This window comes from Citrus clementina, unplaced genomic scaffold, assembly GCF_000493195.1.
Source record: "Citrus clementina cultivar Clemenules unplaced genomic scaffold, Citrus_clementina_v1.0 scaffold_2, whole genome shotgun sequence".
NCBI classification, from domain to species: Eukaryota; Viridiplantae; Streptophyta; class Magnoliopsida; order Sapindales; family Rutaceae; genus Citrus; species Citrus x clementina.
The window spans coordinates 28,151,739-28,173,497 of NW_006262688.1; the positions used below are offsets into that span (position 1 = coordinate 28,151,739).

Here is a 21,759-nt window from a genome sequence, read left to right on the forward strand (position 1 = left end):
GAGAGTAAAAGTAGAGAGGAAAAAAAAAAAAAAAAGGAAAGAGAACGAATTCCGTGGTGAACCAAGTAATGAAATTGAGATTAATCTTTTTTTATTTTTTATTTTATCTCTTCTTCTGTCATTTTCATTCCTCTCTTCTCTTATTTCTTCCAACCACACATTGAGTAAATTCCTTTATTCTCTTTGTACTGACACAACACATTCTTATATATAAGGTGTTTTATTGATTGATTCAATTAACATTCATAAATGTTAATTTATATTCTAAATAAAGGAAAATGTAAGAAAGTCTAAAAATAAATAGATAAGGATTGGGGGTGATATGCTTATTCGAAGGAGGGAATACTCGATAGTTTTTTGGATAGGGCCAAAGAAATAACAGGAGCTCTCGAGCTCTATTCAGTCTTTCTTTTCAAACCCCATCGACTAGATTCATCGTTATTATTAAAAGTTAAAATAAATCACCCAAAAAACAAAACAACTTGAATTGCTTAAGAAAATAAAAAAATATAACAAATTAATAAGATTGAATACTAAATTTTAATGACTTTGATATTTATTAGTTAAACTGTTGATATTTGTGCATATTTAACATATAATCAATGGGAGATCCAAAAAAACATTTTTTGATTTCTGAATGTGAAAGCATAGCACAATGAAATTATGTTGCTTTCAATTTAATTAGAGACGGAGGATAATCTCCCGGAAAATCCTCATACTACTATATGCTTATGGTTAAAGGATAATCATAATAAAAGAAAATTCCCTCATATTACATTGTAAAAGCTCACTGCTCCTTTCTGTTATTTTTCACTCTGCGTATGACCATTAAGTGTGTTTCATATGAACACACTTAATGTATCTAAATTAGATGTGTGATATGTGTGTGACTTCATAACTCTTAAAGTTCAATTAGACTTTTAATGGTCATATGAAACCATATGTAAAAGAAGCTTCTATATTGTTCTTTATGTTGGACCGGTCCAGCTCATCATGGGTGCCAATTCCAACATGAACAATATCGTATTATTACAATTGTGTGGTCGAGAAATGTTACAATATTGGGATTCTCTCTTTTTTTTGTTGTAAATTATAAGAGAAGCAGTAAGCAAAACTACAATTCCACCAGCATAAAAATGTGTTTAAATGATATATATATAATCATACTTTAAATTGGAATAATATTCATGTGGTCATAAAAATTATGATCCTAATTTAGCCTAGTTGTAAATAAGAATGAACTCCATATTGTGATAATTTATACTTTTTCTTGATCTCATCTTAAGAAAGTTGAATTTGCATAGTCATAATTATTTATATATTGCAAAAATATGGGTTATGTTACATTAATGGTTTAAGATGAAATAAAAATATTTTCTAAAATTAACTGAGATGATGATTTATATTTTAGAGTTGTTATCACATATCTGAACTTGGCAACTTGCGAGTATGTAATCACTTACCAACATAAACACTATTTGTTGAAACCAAAATATTTTTAGTCTATTTATTAATTAATTATTAATATAGTACGTACACATTTTACCTCTATATCATTTGCATTGAGGTTCACAAAGTCAAAATAATAATTATACTAATCACACCTTTATTAAGTTTTTTTTTTTGAGAAGACACTTTTATTAAGTTATAACATCTTTATAGCAATAAAATTAATTGTTTTCAATATTATGACTATAAAAAAGTTTTATTGTATTAAGAGCATAAGTAGAGCTTTTAACACACCTCTAAAATCCTTAAAACACCCATTTTAAATTTTATTTCATAAAATACCCTCTTTAATTTATAAAATACAAATCCATATATTAAGATTAATCATATTTCCATAAAATTAACTCCAAATAAATAGCTTTTAAAAGTTTTATTTATAAAATACATATAAATCCTGAATTTTTAAATTATAATCTTCTGATTAGATAGTTTTGTATTTCCATAAGTTTCAACTCTTCTATTTTTTTTAAATATTTTTTTATTAAAATATAAATATAAATATAGCATACTTTTCTTTTAATTTTTAACTTATCTCTATTTGAGAGGATGTCAATAGAAGATCAAAATCTCCATAATTAAAAGAAAAAAGTATCGCCTAGGCATTATCCGGAACCAAAACATATTTCGTGCTAGTGATAACAAATTTTGTAAGTTAATTTATTTGGAATTTGATGTAGAATTATTAATTATTCAATTTTTTTAATAGATCAATTGTACAAAGTTTTTGGATAGATAAACTTGTTCACCACCGTAGTAACTAGCAATATGCCATATCACTTTGCTATGTCTGTATCGTACCTCAATGGCTCAACGTAATAGATAATTCAATATCATTAATATAAATATTTGAAATATTTAACTTATCTAAATTACTAATATAAAATCTTAGTTCAATAAATCCAGCTCTATCAAAAGGGAAATTGCAAATCCCCTCAAATAAAGTAAGAAACGCTTATAGTCAAATTTAAATGGCCATGACATTTACCCCCTTTAAATTAAGAAACATCACAGTTAATTACACTTCCCCCCTTATGAACAAAAGTTGATACATTCTGTTGAATTATAATAAAAAATCTATAATGAATATCATAAAAAGTCCATATTACCCTATTTATTTTAAGTTGGTTTATAAACTGTAAATATCTATTAAAATGAAATATTTTTATGTGCTATGACAATATTGTCCCTAATAAGTTAAGTTAATTACCTAATTTATGTATTTATTAAATTGGACAAGACAATATTTGAAGTTTGGTAAATATTATTTTATGTGTTATTTATGAGAGAATGCATTGTCTTACGAGAGAAATAAAATTAATGTATAATCCATGATATGACGAAAGTGGAATGAAATGAAGATTTTATTTGAAAATTCAATACAAATAGCTTATGTTTATGCTAAAATTATAAATTAATTCATCAACCACAAGATTGTCATATCACAATGAGTTTTTTCAAGCTAATAGATGTTTATGGTTTATAAAATAATTTAAATTGATTGGGGATAATATAAACATTTTATTATAATTAACATAACATATGACTCACGTTAATGTAAGTGGGTTAAGTGTGGCATTTTTAAATTTAATTGGGAAGTGTCTGCAAATTTCCCATCAAAATGATTACTAAGATAGGGATGTCAATGTGGCAGATATGAGTTGGATCTACTCTTCTCCATATCTAAACCCATATTTGGATCCATAATAAAAATTAAGATCCGTATATGCTCTAGATCCGTCATGAATCCATATTTTTCGCTCCATATCCAGATCCGAAAAAGAAATAAATATCTATATCTGCTCCAAATTAAAAAAAAAAAAAATCTAAATTTGCTCTAGATCCGTCATGAATTCTAGAACTTAGCAATAAAAAAGTAATAATTTTTTAGAATGAAAATTGAAGGCTAAAATATATTGATAACAAATAAATTATATAATTTTTCTCAAAAATATAATAAATATTGTAATTTATACTTTTATACCAAAATAACAAATAAGAAAGATAATAAAATATCATTAAAAAGTAATTGTAGGAGTAAGATCAGTCTAATATTCTATTGTCTTCTTCATCATCCTAATATCCACGACACACCCACAATTATTCCTACAACATTAGATAATGACATATAAATTAAATATGATTTATATTTAGTGTTTTATTATTTTTATTATGGTCATATTTGACTAATATATTCCTTAAAAATTATTTGGCCAATATAGTAAAATAAATTGCCATGTTGTATTACTTGGCTTGCAGTTTGAATATTGCATGTACATGCTTTGGGGCTGACTGACCTTTAAATTTACAAAACTAACCTTTAAGTTTTAAAATTTTAAATGCATGGTAAATACCACTAATATGCTATGAGCAAAATTTATTATTATTATAATTCCACAATTGTTAAGTAACTTTTAAAATAAAATAAAATAAAAAATGGGTGGATATGGATATGGATTTATATATTAAGATAAATCCAGATCTGCTCCAGATCCGTCTTAAATCCATATATTAATATCTAAATTCGATACAAATTCATTTTAAACCGACCTAAATTCGATCTGATTAAATTTGGATCACGTAGATTTTGGATCAAATCTAATCCATTGACATCTATACTAAGATGGATCTTTGTTATCATTTAAAATAATTTCACTACAATGTTTGCATCAAATGTTAAAATCTCCCGCCATCTCGCAATTTCCTTTCCCTCCACACCGCCCACCGGCTACAGCCGGTAACCACTCCAATATAACCATTCTTCAAACGAGCAAACAAACGAACACTTCCTCGACAAATCAACCGTCCTTTGCACCGCCATTTCCCAGTCACCGTTTCTCCTCCTCGAAGACTCTATTTCGCCTTTCGCCTCTAGCCTCTAGGGTTTCTGATTTCTTCGATGAAGGATATCGAATCCAGGAATAGAGCCAATCAATCCACGGAATCATCAGAATCCTGTTCTAACTCAAGACTATGAGCGCCGTAAATATCACAAACGTCACCGTTTTAGATAACCCTGCTGCGTTTCTCAATCCGTTTCAGTTCGAAATCTCGTACGAGTGTTTGACCCCTCTTAAAGACGGTAATTTTATCAAAATCCCTCCATTTTTTAAATAGTTTTCGATCATTTTTGGATTTTGCAGTTTGAACTTGAGCTTCAGGACTAGGGTTTTGTAAACAGTAACTTATTTGATTCAATTGGTGCATTCCCTATCTAATTTTATTATGCAGGTGAATTTATAAGTAGGGGTCGAACCAGTCTTAAGTCTAACCGATTATATTAGAGTCTCTATAACAAGATGTACGATTGAATTTCCATGAAATCATAGTTGATTTGTTGGAAGTACAAGTTATAATGAATATTGGATAGTACTAGTTAATTTGTTGGTTCGTTATAGAATTTCTCTTTGGATAATTCAATTCCTACAAATTGTATAAATGATATTCTTACTGAAATTACCCATGTGCTGAAAGCAATTTGAAATTGCATGTAAATTATTGAGGCATATATATGGCGTGATTTTGACATTTAGCAACACTAGGTGGACTTCCTTGCATTCTCATATTTGGTTTTGTTTTTTATTCTTAGGAAAGAAAGGAAACTTAAAGTTTATGTGCCAACAGTGATTAAATTGTTCATTTGTCCATGTTGGCTCAAGCATGCGATCAAGCTGGAAAGAAGCTCTATCACATTGAAAATGGTTCTATTTTTTCCATTTTTGATTGCTAATTGCTGCACTTGGTGGATAAATCATTGTTTTCTTGTTGGTTAGACTCTAGTATACTAAAAGATGGTATCAGAAGTATTTTGTAAATGCCTGGGTCTGAAATTTAGTATATTACATTTGCCCATCCCTGAGGTAGTTCTGTGTTTGTTTGGTAGAACATATATGAAACCTAGGTTTTCAGAACATACATGCAACCTAGATTTTCAGTAATCAGAAACAATGAGAAAATAATTCTGCTTTTCACCTGCTACTGTTATGGATTGTTCATTCAAGGAGACATATGATTAAAGGTGTAGTCTTATCTTTTGATAAATAGTTATTAAATGTCTGGAATTGTGAACATAATTACTAGATTGAATTGCTTTATTTCATAATGGCATGGAATTTATCAGAACTTGCTCATTTAAGGAGTTAGTCATCGAAAAGGTTTTTGATACAATAAGCTGACCTTTGGAAGTCTTTTTGTTAGCTGCTAATGAGATGTTTGGAGAGGATGGACTGGCAGCAAATCCCTGTCCAATTCAGAAAATTATTATTGAGATAAAAGGATCAGAACCATTGAGGGTAATAACTGTTCTAAATAGCAGTTATAAGGATTCAGATGGACTATTTAATTCAGACTCTTTTCATATCATTGCAATATGCCTTTAGCTGTGTTTCTTGGATTTTTATACCAATTTTCTATATAAAGGGTATATGTATCTACCTAATGAAAAAGTCACTTATTAATTATGAATTTTATGCTTAGTATTGTAATGTTGTGTCTATCAATATGGGGCAACCTCATTTTACGTAAGAATTTTCATTCTTTAATCTGTAAACTGTCCTAACATCTTCTGTACTCAACTTGAAGCAACTCTGGAACCAATCTTGTTTGCTAGAATATTGCTTTTGTGATAACACCCTATCATAAACCCTTTGTTACAGACTTGGAATGGAAACTCATTTATGTGGGATCTGCTGAGGATGAGACTTATGATCAACTGCTAGAAAGTGTGCTTGTTGGTCCTGTTAATGTTGGTAACTACCGTTTTGTCTTACAGGTAATTTGATGAGTCTTGTTGATGCTCTTAAATATTCTTTCAGCATTAATCTGCATAATGGACTCATATTAACTTACTTCTTGTTGGCCTTGTAACAGGCAGACCCTCCGGACCCATCAAAAATCCGTGAAGAGGATATAATTGGTGTCACTGTACTGCTTTTAACATGTTCTTATATAGGACAGGAATTTGTTCGAGTGGGGTATTACGTGAACAATGATTATGATGACGAGCAGCTAAGAGAGGAGCCTCCTCCAAAGGTTTTGATAGATAGAGTTCAAAGAAACATATTAGCTGACAAGCCTAGAGTCACAAAGTTCCCAATCAATTTTCATCCTGAGAACAATGAGCATGGAGAGGACAGTCCACCTGATCAAGCTACTGAAACAAATGAGAATGGAGAAGAACAACTTCCTTCACCAGATCATCCTTCTCATGAGCAGTAGTGAGCATGGTGACCTAGAAAGGTTTGTTTTTGAGATTTCAAAAATACACCATCTGAGAAGCTCGGCTGTAACAGAAAATACTGTAAAGTTCTGATTGAATTGTGTTGTAACATCTTGTGCTCTTGGATTGATAAACTGCTAATGGAAAATTAAAAATTTTTGTGCTCATCTTATTTGGGTGTGATCATCATTAGCACATTAGTTTTTCTTTTTCTCTAACTTAAACTGGAAAAAGGAAAACCGAAACAGCCTGAGGATCAGACAACTCTGTAACTGCAGTTTCTTGAAGGAAATATCTGCCCCATCTTTGCATTGGGATTTTTTTCTTGCAAGTTGCTTGATGGTTTGATAGGCAGAATAGAACAATGTGTATCTGCTAAATAGTTGTCATGTAGGCTGCAAAGTAAATCACAGGAAACTGATATTATGCACAAAATCAATTGCCATATTGTGTACACACCAGGTTTCTGAGATTCAATTATCTCTCATTGTTTTGCTTTCCTTTTACTGAAAATGCATTCTTTCTAGCTTAAACTGATTTTCTTAATTTGCTGCAAAATTCAACTCTTCATTGCCATGTTGGTAAGACAGTTCTTTGAGCTCTATGCATGGCATTTGTTGCCTGTAAGAAGGGAAGACAGCATTCAATCAAAATGAGTTTTTAACTTCTTACTGATCTTTTTATGATCAAATTGAGAAATGCCCTGCCTGAATATGTTTACATTTAGTTTTACTAGTTAGCTTGAGCTAAGAAAATTGACTTACTTCATGATCCCAGTTGGTCGTGGCAATTACTGTAACAAGTGCAATAATTTGAATAGAAAGTCCACATATTATTCCCATCCAAAGTCCCTGCTCATGACAAAGGAAAACTTTTAGCAGTAAGCGAGTCATTTGTGTGTGAGATACAGAGAGATACAGAGAAATAGATACCCACCATGCCTCCAATATGCAAGAAAAAGGCAAACAGCACTGCCGAAGGAATTCCCACAGCATAATAAGCTCCAAGATTGATATAGGCACAAAGATTTTGCCATCCACTTCCTCTGGCAGCCCCTAGTTAAGAAATCAACAGATTTTTATCATAATTATATTGACCATCCAGTGCAGAATTGAATTTACTTCTGATCGTAAGAGATTACAACCAGAAAGCATGCACTGGAACCCATCCAAGAAGTCAGATAATGCAAGCAGAGGCATCATTTTTGCGACGTATTTGATCACTTCTTCTTCATTGCTGTAGAGTTTTCCCCAAACATTGCGTACCAAAATTGTTGTTATTCCAACTGTTGCACCTTCTGTAATGGCTATCATGATCATGACTCGGAGAGCCAATCGTGCACCTTTTGAGTTCCCTGCTCCTAATTCATTGGATACTCTTGTACTTTAAAACAGCAGAACAGATGGTTATGTTGGAAAAAGAAGATGCACAATTCTGATTATAGGGGAAGGAAGAAGTGATGATGTTATCAAAAAGGAGAATGTGCTAGTAACACCGTATTACTGACCTTATGGCACCACCAAGACCAACAGAGATCATGTAGACCATCCAGCATGTGTTAAGGCTGTGAAAGTGAACCATTAATAAAATTTGTGAGAAATTTCATTGGATTAATCTGTTTTCTGTTTTTCATTGAATGAATGCGACAATCAACGAATCAATGGATACCTTATCGATAACACAGATGTCTCTAGCTTCGGATTTGGAAGAAGACCGGATAGAAGAACAACCATCTCAAACGACCAATACTCCAAGCTGCTTTCCGAGAACAGGCAGTGTTACCAAAGGCAAAATGGAAATCATTTCCAAATTAATTATAGTTAAGAGAAAAGAGGTTAGTTACCATATCATAATAGCAGAAGGAAGAGCAAGCTTTATAAAGCTTATAATATCATGCAGTGCTTCTGCTGAAAAACCTGTCCATGTTTTGATACAAGCCTGAGAGAACTTTATGTACATTGCCAAGAAAAACACGTTAACCCAATTGGAAATGGTAATTGACAAGGCAGCTCCTTTGCTCTCCAGGCCAGATTTGAAAACCAGAACCCAGCAAACAAGAATGTGTAACAAAGCTGTGATTGCTGAGCAGATCATCATGGGAAAAACATTGTTCTGGGTTTGTAAAAACCTGTTTAGACATTGAAGGATCCCATAGGCAAAAAGGCTAGGAATCATCCAGCGATTGTAAGTTCCTGCTCCAGTAGATATTTCGTGATCTTGGCCTAGAGCTATGAGAATGTTGCTTGTGTAGAACCATATTATTGCAAGTGGAATGCTTACTGCTAGAAGAGTTAGCATTGCTCTCTGTGTGTGAATACCAAGCATACGGTATTGCTTGGCTCCAAAAGCTTGTCCACACAGTGTCTCCAAAGCGCTTCCCATCCCCAGCTACATGGTGAAATATTTTGAAACAAAAAGTTAGTTTAGAAGCGCTTCAATGCGAAGTGATTCTAGTCATCAAAGAGTGTTATTAAATTCTGCAAAGGATTATAAAAGATGGGGATACGTGTGCATGGCAAGGTATTATTGAGACCAATTATTTATTTATAGGTGTATTTCCAAGAGCTTTTGATAACATCAAAAAGTGGTCTCGTACTTTGTGCGATGAAAAGTGCATATTTGTGGTATTCAGCTGGAATAGAGAAATTAATATTTAGAATTATAAGCATAGGTTTGAGTGTTTTTCTAGGAACTGATGTTGCCCGATAGTTTTTAAATTTTTACACACAACCGATTTCCTTAAAAGCACTTTCAAATATAGGATAAAAATAGCTTTCTATATAAGCACTTCTGACATATTTTTGGTCGGTGTATATAATTGCGGAACTTTATTATATATCGTAACCACGGATTATCAGAATTCAGAACTTACAAATGCCCAAGTATTTTGCAAGGCTATCAAACTCACGATCACAGCAAAGACACCAATTTCCAATAAATTTTTGAAGAGAAACAAGAAAGCCCCACTTACCAGAACACTGAAACCAGAAACTGAAGCAAAGGAAGATGCTATTGAAGCACTGGATAAAGCCAGCTCTCCGAGGTGACCAACAAACATAATTGATATCACTTGTAAGCAATACTGCAGCAAACTTACTGCAATAAGAGGCCCTGCCAGCCATAGTTGCTTCGTTGCCTCTTCAATAACATTTGCTCTACTACAAATACTTTGCCGTTGAGATGTTTCCCCATCAAATTCATGGCCTCTTTCATTGCTAAGAATAAGGGGAGATTGAAGACTCGACTTTTGATCTCCTCTTTCCATTTTAGCTGCTTGGTTTTATGGTTCATTTAGCATAGACCATTTCTACCACATAAAAGAATAGTCGCTTCATACGCTGTATACTAATCATATAATTAGCTCTGCTTGCGTATTGCATTCAATTTAATTTATAAGACGACAAAAATACGTCACAATCGAGAAAATACTTTGGCAAACAGTGGGTTCCCACAAATTTGTCTCTGTTTGCTCCATGATAATATAAAAAAACTGCAGACGGTCAATGGTGGATGATCTGAGAGAGGATGTCGAAGCAAGAAAATTTGTTGGGTTTTCAAAAATCTAAAATAAAAAATCATACAAATTGAATCCATTTGATTTTGATGAATCTGATCACATGCGTGGTGGTATTTTCTCACTATGGGGAGCGGTGTCAGCATGCGTGCATTAATATTCCTCTCATGGAGATATTGCATATATTTTGACTGATAATCAATGTGACTACCTAATTGGCCCCTCCATTTGATTTTCAACTAATAGACACATGACATCATTTTCTCAATGGTCGCTGGCAAGAGCATGTACTTTATCATCTTAAATGTCTGATTGAGACATGACACCAACTTTTGTACTAAATTTAGGTCCAGACTGAGCAGCCTCATGGCCCAAGTTTAAATAAACGAGAGCGTACCATGCCAATCGTACAATTACAACTCGTGTGAATTGTGATACATACCAAGATTCTCTTGTGATAAATGCTTCTTTCTAGTAAAATATGTGTGAGAGTCATTCCGAACTAAAAAATAGAATTGCGTTTTACATAAATTTTTTTAAAAAAATTAATATTATTATTTTTTATTTTTTATTTGATGAAATTGATAAAAAATATGAATTGATTTTTTTTAAAGATGAGACAGCCTTATAAAAAATAAAAAAACTATTAGTCAGTAATATCAATAAAAAAACAACGCAAGATAAATAATAAACTGAGAGAATATATTATAGAGTGATTTTATTCATTCCAATTGTGTGTGTACAAAACAAAAAGATGAGCTCTCCTTTTATGGTTACATAATCACTTCATGAAATTAATGAAAAATTATGGATCATAATTCCTTGTGAGATAGTGGGAGTTATAGGGAAGTTAAAGGTAATTTCTTGTGAGATAGTGAGAGTTATAGGGAAGGTAAATGTTGCTAATGAGAGATAATGGAGAGACTAAAATATATATGTTATGAACATCTATATTTATTTTAATAAATTCATAATACTCCCCCTTGGATATTCATTACAAAGAATATGTCTCATTAAAATCTTTACATAATTGTTATTATGTAATAACAATCAAATTAATTATGAGAAGATGAAAATCTAAATCTAAAAGAAAATTTCTCTGTTTATTAAATAATAGAGAATATACAAAGATGAGAAATGGTGATGCCACATCACCTCCTCAAGTCCCAGCTTTATATATATACTAGAAAATAGAACCGCGCTTCACGCGGCTTTGAAAAAATAATTTAGTATTATCCTTTTTTCTTATTTTACACTTGATGAAATTGATAAAAAATATGAATTGATTTTTTTTAAGATGAGGCAGCCTTATAAAAAACAAAAAAAAAAAACTATTAGCCCGCAATACAAATAAAGAAGCAACGCAAAATAAAGAATAAAAATGAGAGAATATATTATAGAATGATTTTATTCATTCTAATTGTGTGTGTATAAAACAAAAAGATGAGCTCTCCTTTTATAGTTACGTAATCACTCTATGAAATTAATGAAAAATTATGGATCATGATTCCTTGTGAGATAGTGAGAGTTATAGGGAAGCTAAATGTTACTAATGAGAGATAGTTGGGAGACTAAGAGATATATGTTATGAACATCTAGTCATCTACATTTATTTTAATAAATTCATAACACTCCCATTTGGATGTTCATTACAAAGAATATGTCTCATTAAAATATTTACTTAATTGTTATTGTGTAATAACAATCAAATTAATTATAAGAAGATGAAAAGTCAAATTTAAAAAAAATTCTCTATTTATTAGATAATAGAGAATATACAAATATGAGAAATGGTGATGCCACATCACCTCTTCAAGTCCCAGCTTTATATATATACTAGAAAATAAAACCGTGCTTCACGCGGCTTTGAAAAAATAATTTAGTATTATAATTTTTTCTTACTTTACACTTGATGAAACTGATAAAAAATATGAATTGATTTTTTTTAAGATGAGGCAGCCTTATAAAAAACAAAAAAAAACTATTAGCCCGCAATACAAATAAAGAAGCAACGCAAGATAAAGAATAAAAATGAGAGAATATATTATAGAATGATTTTATTCATTCTAATTGTGTGTGTACAAAACAAAAATATGAGCTCTCCTTGTATAGTTACGTAATCACTCTATAAAATTAATGAAAAATTATGGATCATGATTCTTTGTGAGATAGTGAGAGTTATAGGAAAGCTAAATGTTGCTAATGGGAGATAGTGGGGAGACTAAGAGATATATGTTATGAACATCTACATTTATTTTAATAAATTCATAACACTCCCCTTTAGATGTTCATTATAAAGAATATGTCTCATTAAAATATTTACTTAATTGTTATTGTGTAATAACAATCAAATTAATTATAAGAAGATGAAAAAGCAAATCTAAAAAAAAAAATCTCTATTTATTAGATAATAGAGAATATACAAAGATGAGAAATGGTGATGTCACATCATCTCCTCAAGTCCCAGCTTTATATATATATTAGAAAATAGAACCGCGCTTCATGTGGCTTTGAAAAAAGAATTTAGTATTATCCTTTTTTCTTACTTTACATTTGATAAAACTGATAAAAAATATAAATTAATTTTTTTAAAAATGAGGCAGCCTTATAAAAAACATAAAAAGCTATGAGCCAACAATACAAATAAAGAAGTAACGCAAGATAAAAAATAAAATAAGAGAATATATTATAGAGTGATTTTATTTATTCTAATTATGTGTGTACAAAACAAAAAGATGAGCTCTCCTTTTATAGTTACATAATCACTCCATGAAATTAATGAAAAATTATGGATTATAATTCTTTGTAAGATAGTGGGAGTCATAGGGAAGCTAAAGGTTACTAAGAGAGATAGTGGGGAGACTAAGAGATATATGTTATGAGCATCTACATTTATTTTAATAAATTCATAACACTCCCCATTGGATGTTCATTACAAAGAATATGCCTCATTAAAATTTTTACATAATTGTTATTGTGTAATAACAATCAAATTAATTATGAGAAGATGAAAACCCAAATCTAAAAGAAAATTTCTCTATTTATTAGATAATAGAGAATATACAAAGATGAGAAATGGTGACGCCACATCACCTCCTCAAGTCCCAGCTTTATATATATACTAGGAAATAGAACCGCACTTCGTGCGACTTTAAAGAAAGAATTTAGTATTATTCTTTTTATTACTTTACACTTGATAAACTGATAAAAAATATGAATTGATTTTTTTTAAAGATGACGCAGCCTTATAAAACTAATGTTATTTATGAAAGTTAATTATTTTTTTGTTAACTTTAAAAAAATATATTAATGTGTATAATTAAGTGTACACAACCTTTTTATCAATAAAAATTATGTTCACACTAATCAACTCTCCATTCTTCTTGGTATTAACAGACTCCCACATTTTACAAAGTCTAACCCTTATCATCCAACTATCTTTATCATTGTTTAACTCATGAAGAAATGAATACTCCATGAAGCACACAATACAAAAAATTTAAATAAGTCAAAAAATAAAAACACAAGAACATTTCTAAAGAGGATGTTGGTTAAATAATAAAAAAAATCCAAACATAACAAATCTTAAATACTTAATATTTATATAGTTTGAAGAAGTCAAAAGACACTAAATAAAAGGTTGCATAATTAAATGTGAAATTATAACATTAAAATTAGGTCCTAGTGGTATTGGTGAGGGAAGATGAAAGAACATTCCTTCTTATATTAATTAGTTGATGTATTTTAAACCACTAAAGTTTAGTTATTGACTTAATAAAATAAATGAATGTTTCAAAACTATAATTAATTTATTATTAATGGTTACATATTGTCGAATTTAAAAAGAAAGAAGAAGAGACATGTAATCTTTTATAATCTACTAATTATTTTCTATTTTTAATATTTTGTAATGTAATTATTTTTTAATCTCAACCAATATATTGTATTATAAAGAATATAAAAAGATGAGAAATAATAATGCCACAAATCTTAACTACTTAATATTTATAGAGTTTGAAGAAGCCAAAAGGCATTAAACAAAAGGTTGCATAATTAAATATGAGATTATAGCATTAAAATTAGACCCTAATGGCATTATTGAGGAAAGATGAAGGAACATTCATTCCTATATTAATTAATTGATATATTTAAACCACTAAAGTTTAATTGTTGGCATAATAAAATAAATTAATGTTTGAAGACTTATAATTAATTATTATTATTAATGGTTACATATTATTGAATTTAAATAGAAAGAGGAAGAAACATATAATCTTTTATAATCTAATAATTATTTTTTATTTTTAATATTTTGTAATGTAATTATTTTTTTAATATCAACCAATTTATTAGATAATAGAGAATACAAGAAGATGAGAAATAGTGATGCCACATCACCTTCTCTAGTCCCAACTTTATATATATATATATATATATATAAATAGATAGATAGATATAGATTTTTAATATTTTGTAATGTAATTATTTTTTAATCTCAACCAATATATTAGATAATAGAGAATATAAAAAGATGAGAAATAATGATGCCACAAATCTTAAAAATTTAATGTTTATGGAGTTTGAAGAAGCCAAAATGCACTAAACAAAAGATTGAATAATTAAATATGGGATTATGACATTAAAATTATGCTCTAATGGCATTGTCGAGGGAAAATGAAGGAACCTTCCTTCATATATTAATATTAATTAATTGATGTATTTTAAGCCACTAAAATTTAATTGTTGGCATAATAAAATAAATGAATGTTTCAAGACTTATAATTAATTATTATTAATGGTTACATATTGTTGAATTTAAATAGAAAGAGGAAAAGACATGTAATCATTTATAATCTAATAATTATTTTCTATTTTAATATTCTGTAATGTAATTATTTTTTAATTTCAACCAATTTATTAGATAATAGAGAATATGAGATTATGAAAAATGGTGATGCCACATCACCTCCTCAAGTCCCAGCTTTATATATATATATATATAGATATAGATATAAATATTAAAAGGGTTTGACTATGTTGAAATCGCTCTAAAGTAGAGAGAGAGAGAGTATTCTTTCATAACTACATAATTAAAATTATAATGAATTTTTTTATTATTTATCACTTTGCGTGAATGATTGAGATTCGTACTCTAACGTACATCAGCTCCAACATAGCCATAGTCATATTAAAATATCGTTAAATCTCAATCATATAAAAATTAAATACGTGGTAAAAATATATTAAAAATTTTCATTCCAAATTTGATAGGAGAATTCTAATTTGTTTCACTCTTTTTATTTAATAGCTATTTATAACTAATTAGCAAGTACGAACTATTTATACATTAATACATAACATTTTTCAATAATGGTAAGAATTTTGTTTTCTTCCTATTTTTGTCATCTTTTATATTTTCTACCATATTATTAATAATAATCTACCAATCAATTATTGCAATAGTGTGAGGGAGTTGTACCTTTGACTCGAAACCTACCGTCATTAGTGGTGGTTATGATGCTGTGATGGAGATGATGGGGGCTGTGATAGACGATATAGGAGATGAGAACGATAATATAATCTAGGCAATGGTAAGTTTCTTTTTTGGACAACACCACCAGTTGTTCTAGATTTGATTGGTTTGTTTTAAAAGTAATTTGGTCCAAATCGAGAGGATAAGGCTATAGGAGATTGTTAATTTCTTTTTTACTAAAATCAATATATACCACCTATTTCCTTACAGTTTTTATAATAGTCAAAAAGTCATGACGCCAAAAATTTAAAGGAAAAGAGGGTGGATAAGTAATTTGTTTGATAATTTGTCTTGATAATTTGTTTGATAATTTATCTTGATAATTTAAAGGAAAAGATAAATGGTAAATATTGATTTTAGTAAGAAGAAATTGACAATCTCCTATAGTCTATTATAATAAAAAAATTTTGTTATATGCTTACATTTTAATAAATATTTTTATGAAAATGACTAGACATGTAAATTTTCCATATCTTTTTCTGCTCATCCAAATAAACAAATAACAAGAGATACAAAATATAATAAAAACTTTCCGTATTTGTTTTCCCTTCATTTTCTATCTTTTTCTCCACGTCATAATTTGTCGAGCAAAAATGGAAAGCACGACCAAGCCATATGCATCAGCATTAATTCGGAGGTAAGAGTAACGAGTGGGTTGAGTGAGGACCACTAATTAACATCATGATACATAGATAGCATTTAACATTTATAACTTTTAATTATTTGTTTGTCGTTTGGCCATATGGACTTTTATGTGTTAATTAAGAGATTTTTGGATTTGTATGTATCACGTATCATAATTAAATGTGAAAAGAACAAAATCGAAATTTTACAGATGATGAAGGTTCCTGTATAAGATAGTGTCTTTTTTTTTTCACCTTTTAAAGAAACATATATTAATAATAAAGAGACGTATTTCATTCAATTATACGTTAAATTATCGATTGAAATTAATTAACTTACTGGTATCACTAACCGCGTTTTTGTGGTGTATGTAGGGCAAATTTTACACAGCTGAAAACATATACGTATAATATTCTCCTGAAAACTTTATGAGACTCACTTACTTTACCATTTTAACATTTTAACCCCGGAAACTTCATATATCTGATGTTTTGCCCCCCGGGCTACAACTCCCCTATATAAATCCGAAGACCTGGAAGACGACCGAACCTGAACAAGTCTCCCTCTTAAGTCTTCGCAAATTTTACAGAGAGAGAGAGAGGGGCGGCCATGAGAGGCAACGAAACAGAAAAGAATATGGAAGAGAGTTTATTAATACCAAAAGAGAGTTTATCCTCATCATCTACAACATGGGGTGTGTTGAGTGGAGAAGTGAAAAAGCAGGGTTACATAGCAGCACCAATGGTGGCTGTCACTTTATCACAGTACCTGCTTCAAGTTGTTTCCATGATGATGGTTGGTCATCTTGGTCAACTTGCTCTTTCTAGCACCGCCATGGCCATCTCTCTGGCTAGCGTCACTGGCTTCAGTGTCCTTGTAAGTCCTATAATCCATACATAGTTATATACAATATCAAGATCGTGACACAAGAGGATTTGTCTCTTTTGTTTTGTTTGTTTTGTTTATTCTTTCTTTTGATGGGTATTCGCGTTATTGCACGTGGGATTTAAACAAATAGATATGCCAAATTTCTGATGTTAAAATGAAAAACATACAATTAACTAATACCCTGTTTGTGAAAATGCCCTTAATTTTTAATGGACTTGAAATGCTTTTTGTTTTTTTATTCCACAGCTATTTTGAATTGTGTAATATTTACTTTGAAACAGTTAGGAATGGCAAGTGCACTGGAAACATTATGTGGGCAAGCGTATGGAGCTCAGCAATATCAACGAATTGGAACTCAAACTTACACTGCAATATTTTGTTTATTCTTAGTTTGCTTTCCACTTTCCTTTCTATGGATTTACGCGGGAAAACTGCTAGTTTTGATAGGCCAAGACCCCCTGATTTCACATGAAGTAGGCAAGTTTATGATCTGGCTTCTTCCAGCTCTGTTCGCTTATGCAACAATGCAGCCGCTTATTCGATATTTTCAGTCTCAAAGTTTGATCATTCCCATGTTCTTAAGCTCCTGTGCTGCTCTTTGTTTGCATATTCCCATCTGTTGGAGTTTGGTATACAAGTCTGGACTAGGGAACCTCGGAGGAGCATTGGCAATTGGTATATCGAATTGGTTGAATGTAACTTTCTTGGCAATTTACATGAAGTTCTCCACTGCTTGTGCAGAATCCAGGGTTCCAATTTCAATGGAGTTGTTCCAAGGAATTGGAGAGTTCTTCCACTTTGCTATCCCTTCTGCAGTAATGATTTGGTATGCTAATTATCTTCTATAGTTTCGTGTTCCCTTCTCATAGATATCGTAGACACATCATAAATTCAGATGCTTTTTTTTTTATTTATTTAATTTTGCAGCCTAGAATGGTGGTCATTTGAATTGCTCATTTTAATGTCAGGGCTTTTGCCTAACCCACAGCTTGAAACTTCAGTCCTATCTGTATGGTATGTTGACATAGACTGTATCTGAAAGTTCTATAAAGAAAAGCACCTATCAAAGGAATTATAATTTCTTTTTACTGCTCATTATTTGTCAACTTCTTTGAGCAGTCTCAATACTATTCAAACCCTGTATGCAATCCCATACGGACTTGGTGCTGCAGTGAGGTTTGTTCTCAACAGTCATTTAAATAATAATTATTTTATATCAACTAATTAGCAGATTAACCATTATCTCCTTCTATAGTACTAGAGTTTCAAATGAACTAGGAGCTGGAAATGTGCAAAAAGCCCGTGTAGCTGTGTATGCTGTGGTTTTTATGGCAGTTACTGAGACTATCGTAGTAAGTGCAACTCTCTTTGCTAGCAGGCGTGTTTTTGGTTACGTTTTCAGCAATGAGAAACAAGTTGTGGATTATGTCACAACCATGGCTCCTCTGGTTTGTTTGTCTGTCATCATGGATAGCTTACAAGGAGTCTTTTCAGGTTAAATTAACATCTTCAACTCTGTCAATTGCTAATTAGTTCTCTCTAAATAGAAATAAATTTTTTCAGGTTCATAAATTCTTTTTATTATTTTTAAGGTGTTGCAAGAGGATGTGGGTGGCAGAATATAGCTGCTTTTGTGAATCTTGGGGCTTTTTATTTGTGTGGAATCCCAACTGCTGCCATTTTGGGTTTCTGGTTAAAGTTTAGAGGAAGGGGGCTATGGATTGGGATACAAGCTGGTGCTTTCACACAAACACTTCTGCTTGGCATCATAACAACATGTACAAATTGGGAAAAACAGGTCTGTTTCTCCACATTTAATCCCTTAAAAATTAGAGAAGATTATTGGACTATGTATGTAAATATGTAATAATTTGATATTCAATTAACAAAAATGCAAAATCTTTTGAAAATTTGCTTTTGCAAGAATTATTACCATTTTCTAGCTTGTTAATCATTATGAGTTTTGTGTTTCTAAGGGGTTTCTCATATTGCAGGCAAGTAAAGCAAGGGAAAGAATATCAAAGGGAAGATCTTTAGCAGATAATAGAGTAGTATGTGAGTAAGCAGAGTCAATCAATGAGCTGATATTTAAATTTTCCGGTTGAAAGAGCTAATTATAGCTTGAGAAAATGAGCTGATCTTATGTCAATTGATGGAAGGTTCTTCAATCTGATGTAAGCATGGCACTTCATGGAAGTCTGTTTCTAGCGAAAAGAAAAAATTTAACAGCTTCTTAGGATTGCAGCACCTGGTGATTTCAGCATTTCCAGTATGAATGAATTATTAAATAGACGTGCTGCAAAAATGAATATAGATATAATTAAGTAAGAGAAAATGTTTGAATGTTATTATTGAAACTTTTTCGAGTGATTGCAGAGATAATTTTCTTTGTATTGAAACTTTCAACATCTGAAAGTTTAGGGAAATATTAAAAGGAAAAAAAATCTTAAATTTTTATGTCATTTTAGCAAAATTGAATTGTGATTATGCACCAAAATGTAACGTGGCCTGTGGCCTCTGGTTAATACACAATGTGATACTCCCATGTATTTTGTAATCTGGATGCAAGCTATTAGTCTTTTTAAATTTATAATCTTTGATCATTTTTAACGTAAACAGCACCTTTCATTGTGGCAGTGGAATATAGAGAGATTTGCACTCTGATTTTTGACTACAAAAGTAATGTGACACATATCTTTCTTTCAGCACTTCTTCAGGAGGATAAAATAGAGACAGTGTTGTCTTTTTCCTGAAGCAATTGCATGTGCATGAATTGTTGTTGTCTGTTAATCTGCTGCCACCAAACAACTAACGCTGGGTGTTACTGGGGTGTTTCTTTTTTTTTTTTAAAAAATAAAAATAAAAATTAGACACTCAAATAAATCCCATAATTAAAGTGTTTCTATCACATTAGATAGGTCTACGGTTTGATTTTACATTTATATCATATATACCGAGTGTTTTTTATTCTTTTATTTATTGTATATGAAATTCTGAAAATCATGCTTAATCTCGAGCAACTGTAACACCCTAGGTGAATTCTACATTGACAAAGTACGGAAAATATATTGGGTTTATAAGAGTGATTCACTCCTTAACTGGCAAAATGCGTTTTGGATTTATTGGGCGCCCCAAAAACAAAGTCACAGATAATATCTTGCATGGATAATATCTTTGCAGATCGGGATTGAGTTACGACAGATGGTATTAGAGTTGAGTCCCTTAGGGTTGCTCTTGAGCAAGCTGAGTCCTTTAAGGGGGTGCTCAGTGCTCTTGAGCGATGGTGGGACAAACCTCAGCAAGGACCCTGAATTTCAGGGTGTATGAGCGCCTCAGAAACAAAATCATGTGGGTCTTGTTTAAGCCCAAAGCTGACAATGTCTTCCCAAACCTGACAAGATATTGTTCGCTTTGAATCTTAATAAGGCCCGCACGACATCACCCCTTATAAACCTCGCATCTCTTCTGTCAATGTAGGGATTCGCCTAGAATACTATAGCAACAATATCTATAATCAGTATACAGGTCAAAAGTGAAAAATAAAAATTAAAAAATTAAAAAATATATAAATGAAAGGAACTGTTATAGACTATTCCTGTTGCATGCTTTTCGGAGGGATTGCATTGTCCGCAGGATCACAGCATTTGGACTTTGCTTATGATTCAATGGTATTTAGAATTTGGTTTCATCTGAGATCATATATAGCTTGATTTTGATATCTTATTTTGGAGGGGTTCAGATAAACTGAAGATGTTTGATGTTCCAGCGCAAAGGGGGATTGCTGCAGATGCTATATATAATTCTGTAGAGATTTTTTTTTTTAATTTTCTTTTTAATTTTGTTTTTTAATTTTTTTTAAGCGATGTATTCATGTACTGTCATCTTTCTATCTTTGCTTAAACCCAATTGCCCATGATGGAATTTCTTTTCAAGTTTTGTAATCTTTTTCCTTTTTGTTCAATAAAATATAGATGATGCTCTACCATTTAAAAGATAAAGAAAATAAAGAATCTGTTACAGTCTGCAAATACAAAACAATTATGGAGAAAGAGGAAAATTTTGACGTATGTGAACTGAGTTTATCATCTTCTAGTAAATGGCTAACCAATGCCAAAAAACAAGTTTGAAAAAAGATAACGTGTTGAAACAATCTGTCTAGGGAGCGTGACTAGTGTCCGATACTGATGCCTTGAGTTGTGTAGGAGAAAAAAAAATTTTTATTTATTTGTCTTTACTATAATTTTCTGTTCATAGACAAGTAAAATAGTTTCAGTAAATAAATAATATTGAGGCCCGACAAATCTAAACAAAATAATTTTCCAACATCTAAGCTAAGTTCATGATATGACATAAACTCTTGCACATCTCGCTTTAAAATCTCCCTAAATACTGCAGATTTTAATTCAGTGAGAGATAAGGAGGAAATGGATAAGGGTTTGTTGGGTAAAGATGAAGTGGAGAGTAGAGAAGATTTAA

The 21,759-nt window shown here is 31.0% G+C and overlaps 4 protein-coding genes across 9 annotated transcripts in view; 3 read left to right on the forward strand and 1 right to left on the reverse strand.

Moving 5' to 3' along the window:
- Window positions 1-4,264: 4,264 nt before the first annotated feature.
- LOC18053464 (histone chaperone ASF1B) lies at window positions 4,265-6,896 on the forward strand. 3 transcript variants are annotated; one of them, XR_002907131.1, is made up of 4 exons: window positions 4,265-4,588; window positions 5,704-5,798; window positions 6,162-6,277; window positions 6,376-6,662. XR_002907131.1 is itself a non-coding variant. In XM_006448260.2 (4 exons), exons 2-4 carry the CDS (start codon window positions 5,153-5,155, stop codon window positions 6,721-6,723), a joined length of 519 nt encoding a protein of 172 aa, XP_006448323.1. In that variant the 5' UTR covers window positions 4,507-4,588; window positions 5,096-5,152; the 3' UTR covers window positions 6,724-6,896. The 3 variants fall into 3 exon arrangements, 2 of the variants coding, with proteins under 2 accessions (XP_006448324.1, XP_006448323.1); XM_006448260.2 differs by lacking the exon at window positions 5,704-5,798 and adding an exon at window positions 5,096-5,207 and having other exon boundaries at window positions 4,507-4,588; window positions 6,376-6,896; XM_006448261.2 differs by lacking the exon at window positions 5,704-5,798 and having other exon boundaries at window positions 4,274-4,588; window positions 6,376-6,896.
- LOC18053465 (protein DETOXIFICATION 16) lies at window positions 6,823-10,110 on the reverse strand. 3 transcript variants are annotated; one of them, XM_006448262.2, is made up of 8 exons: window positions 9,696-10,110; window positions 8,568-9,112; window positions 8,393-8,479; window positions 8,232-8,288; window positions 7,869-8,107; window positions 7,661-7,779; window positions 7,489-7,575; window positions 6,823-7,345 (listed from the first exon to the last, which is right to left on the reverse strand). In XM_006448262.2, exons 1-8 carry the CDS (start codon window positions 9,987-9,989, stop codon window positions 7,292-7,294), a joined length of 1,482 nt encoding a protein of 493 aa, XP_006448325.1. In that variant the 5' UTR covers window positions 9,990-10,110; the 3' UTR covers window positions 6,823-7,291. The 3 variants fall into 3 exon arrangements, with proteins under 3 accessions (XP_006448325.1, XP_024046874.1, XP_024046875.1); XM_024191106.1 differs by having other exon boundaries at window positions 9,597-10,110; XM_024191107.1 differs by lacking the exons at window positions 6,823-7,345; window positions 7,489-7,575; window positions 7,661-7,779 and having other exon boundaries at window positions 7,874-8,084; window positions 9,597-10,110.
- A 6,821-nt stretch (window positions 10,111-16,931) lies between these two features.
- Window positions 16,932-19,840, forward strand: LOC18053466 (protein DETOXIFICATION 12). Of its 2 annotated transcripts, none has more exons than XM_024191572.1 (8): window positions 16,932-17,271; window positions 17,565-18,109; window positions 18,211-18,297; window positions 18,403-18,459; window positions 18,539-18,777; window positions 18,876-19,081; window positions 19,278-19,338; window positions 19,443-19,840. In XM_024191572.1, exons 1-8 carry the CDS (start codon window positions 17,005-17,007, stop codon window positions 19,454-19,456), a joined length of 1,476 nt encoding a protein of 491 aa, XP_024047340.1. In that variant the 5' UTR covers window positions 16,932-17,004; the 3' UTR covers window positions 19,457-19,840. The 2 variants fall into 2 exon arrangements, with proteins under 2 accessions (XP_024047340.1, XP_024047341.1); XM_024191573.1 differs by having other exon boundaries at window positions 18,662-18,777.
- A 1,784-nt stretch (window positions 19,841-21,624) lies between these two features.
- The window catches only part of LOC18053467 (protein DETOXIFICATION 14), a 2,834-nt gene continuing 2,699 nt past the window's right edge, over window positions 21,625-21,759 (forward strand). The window contains 2 exon segments of the mRNA XM_006448265.2: window positions 21,625-21,757; window position 21,759. The exon segment at window position 21,759 is cut by the window's right edge and continues 237 nt beyond it. Coding sequence (XP_006448328.2) covers window positions 21,708-21,757; window position 21,759 — 51 coding nt within the window. The 5' untranslated portion in view covers window positions 21,625-21,707.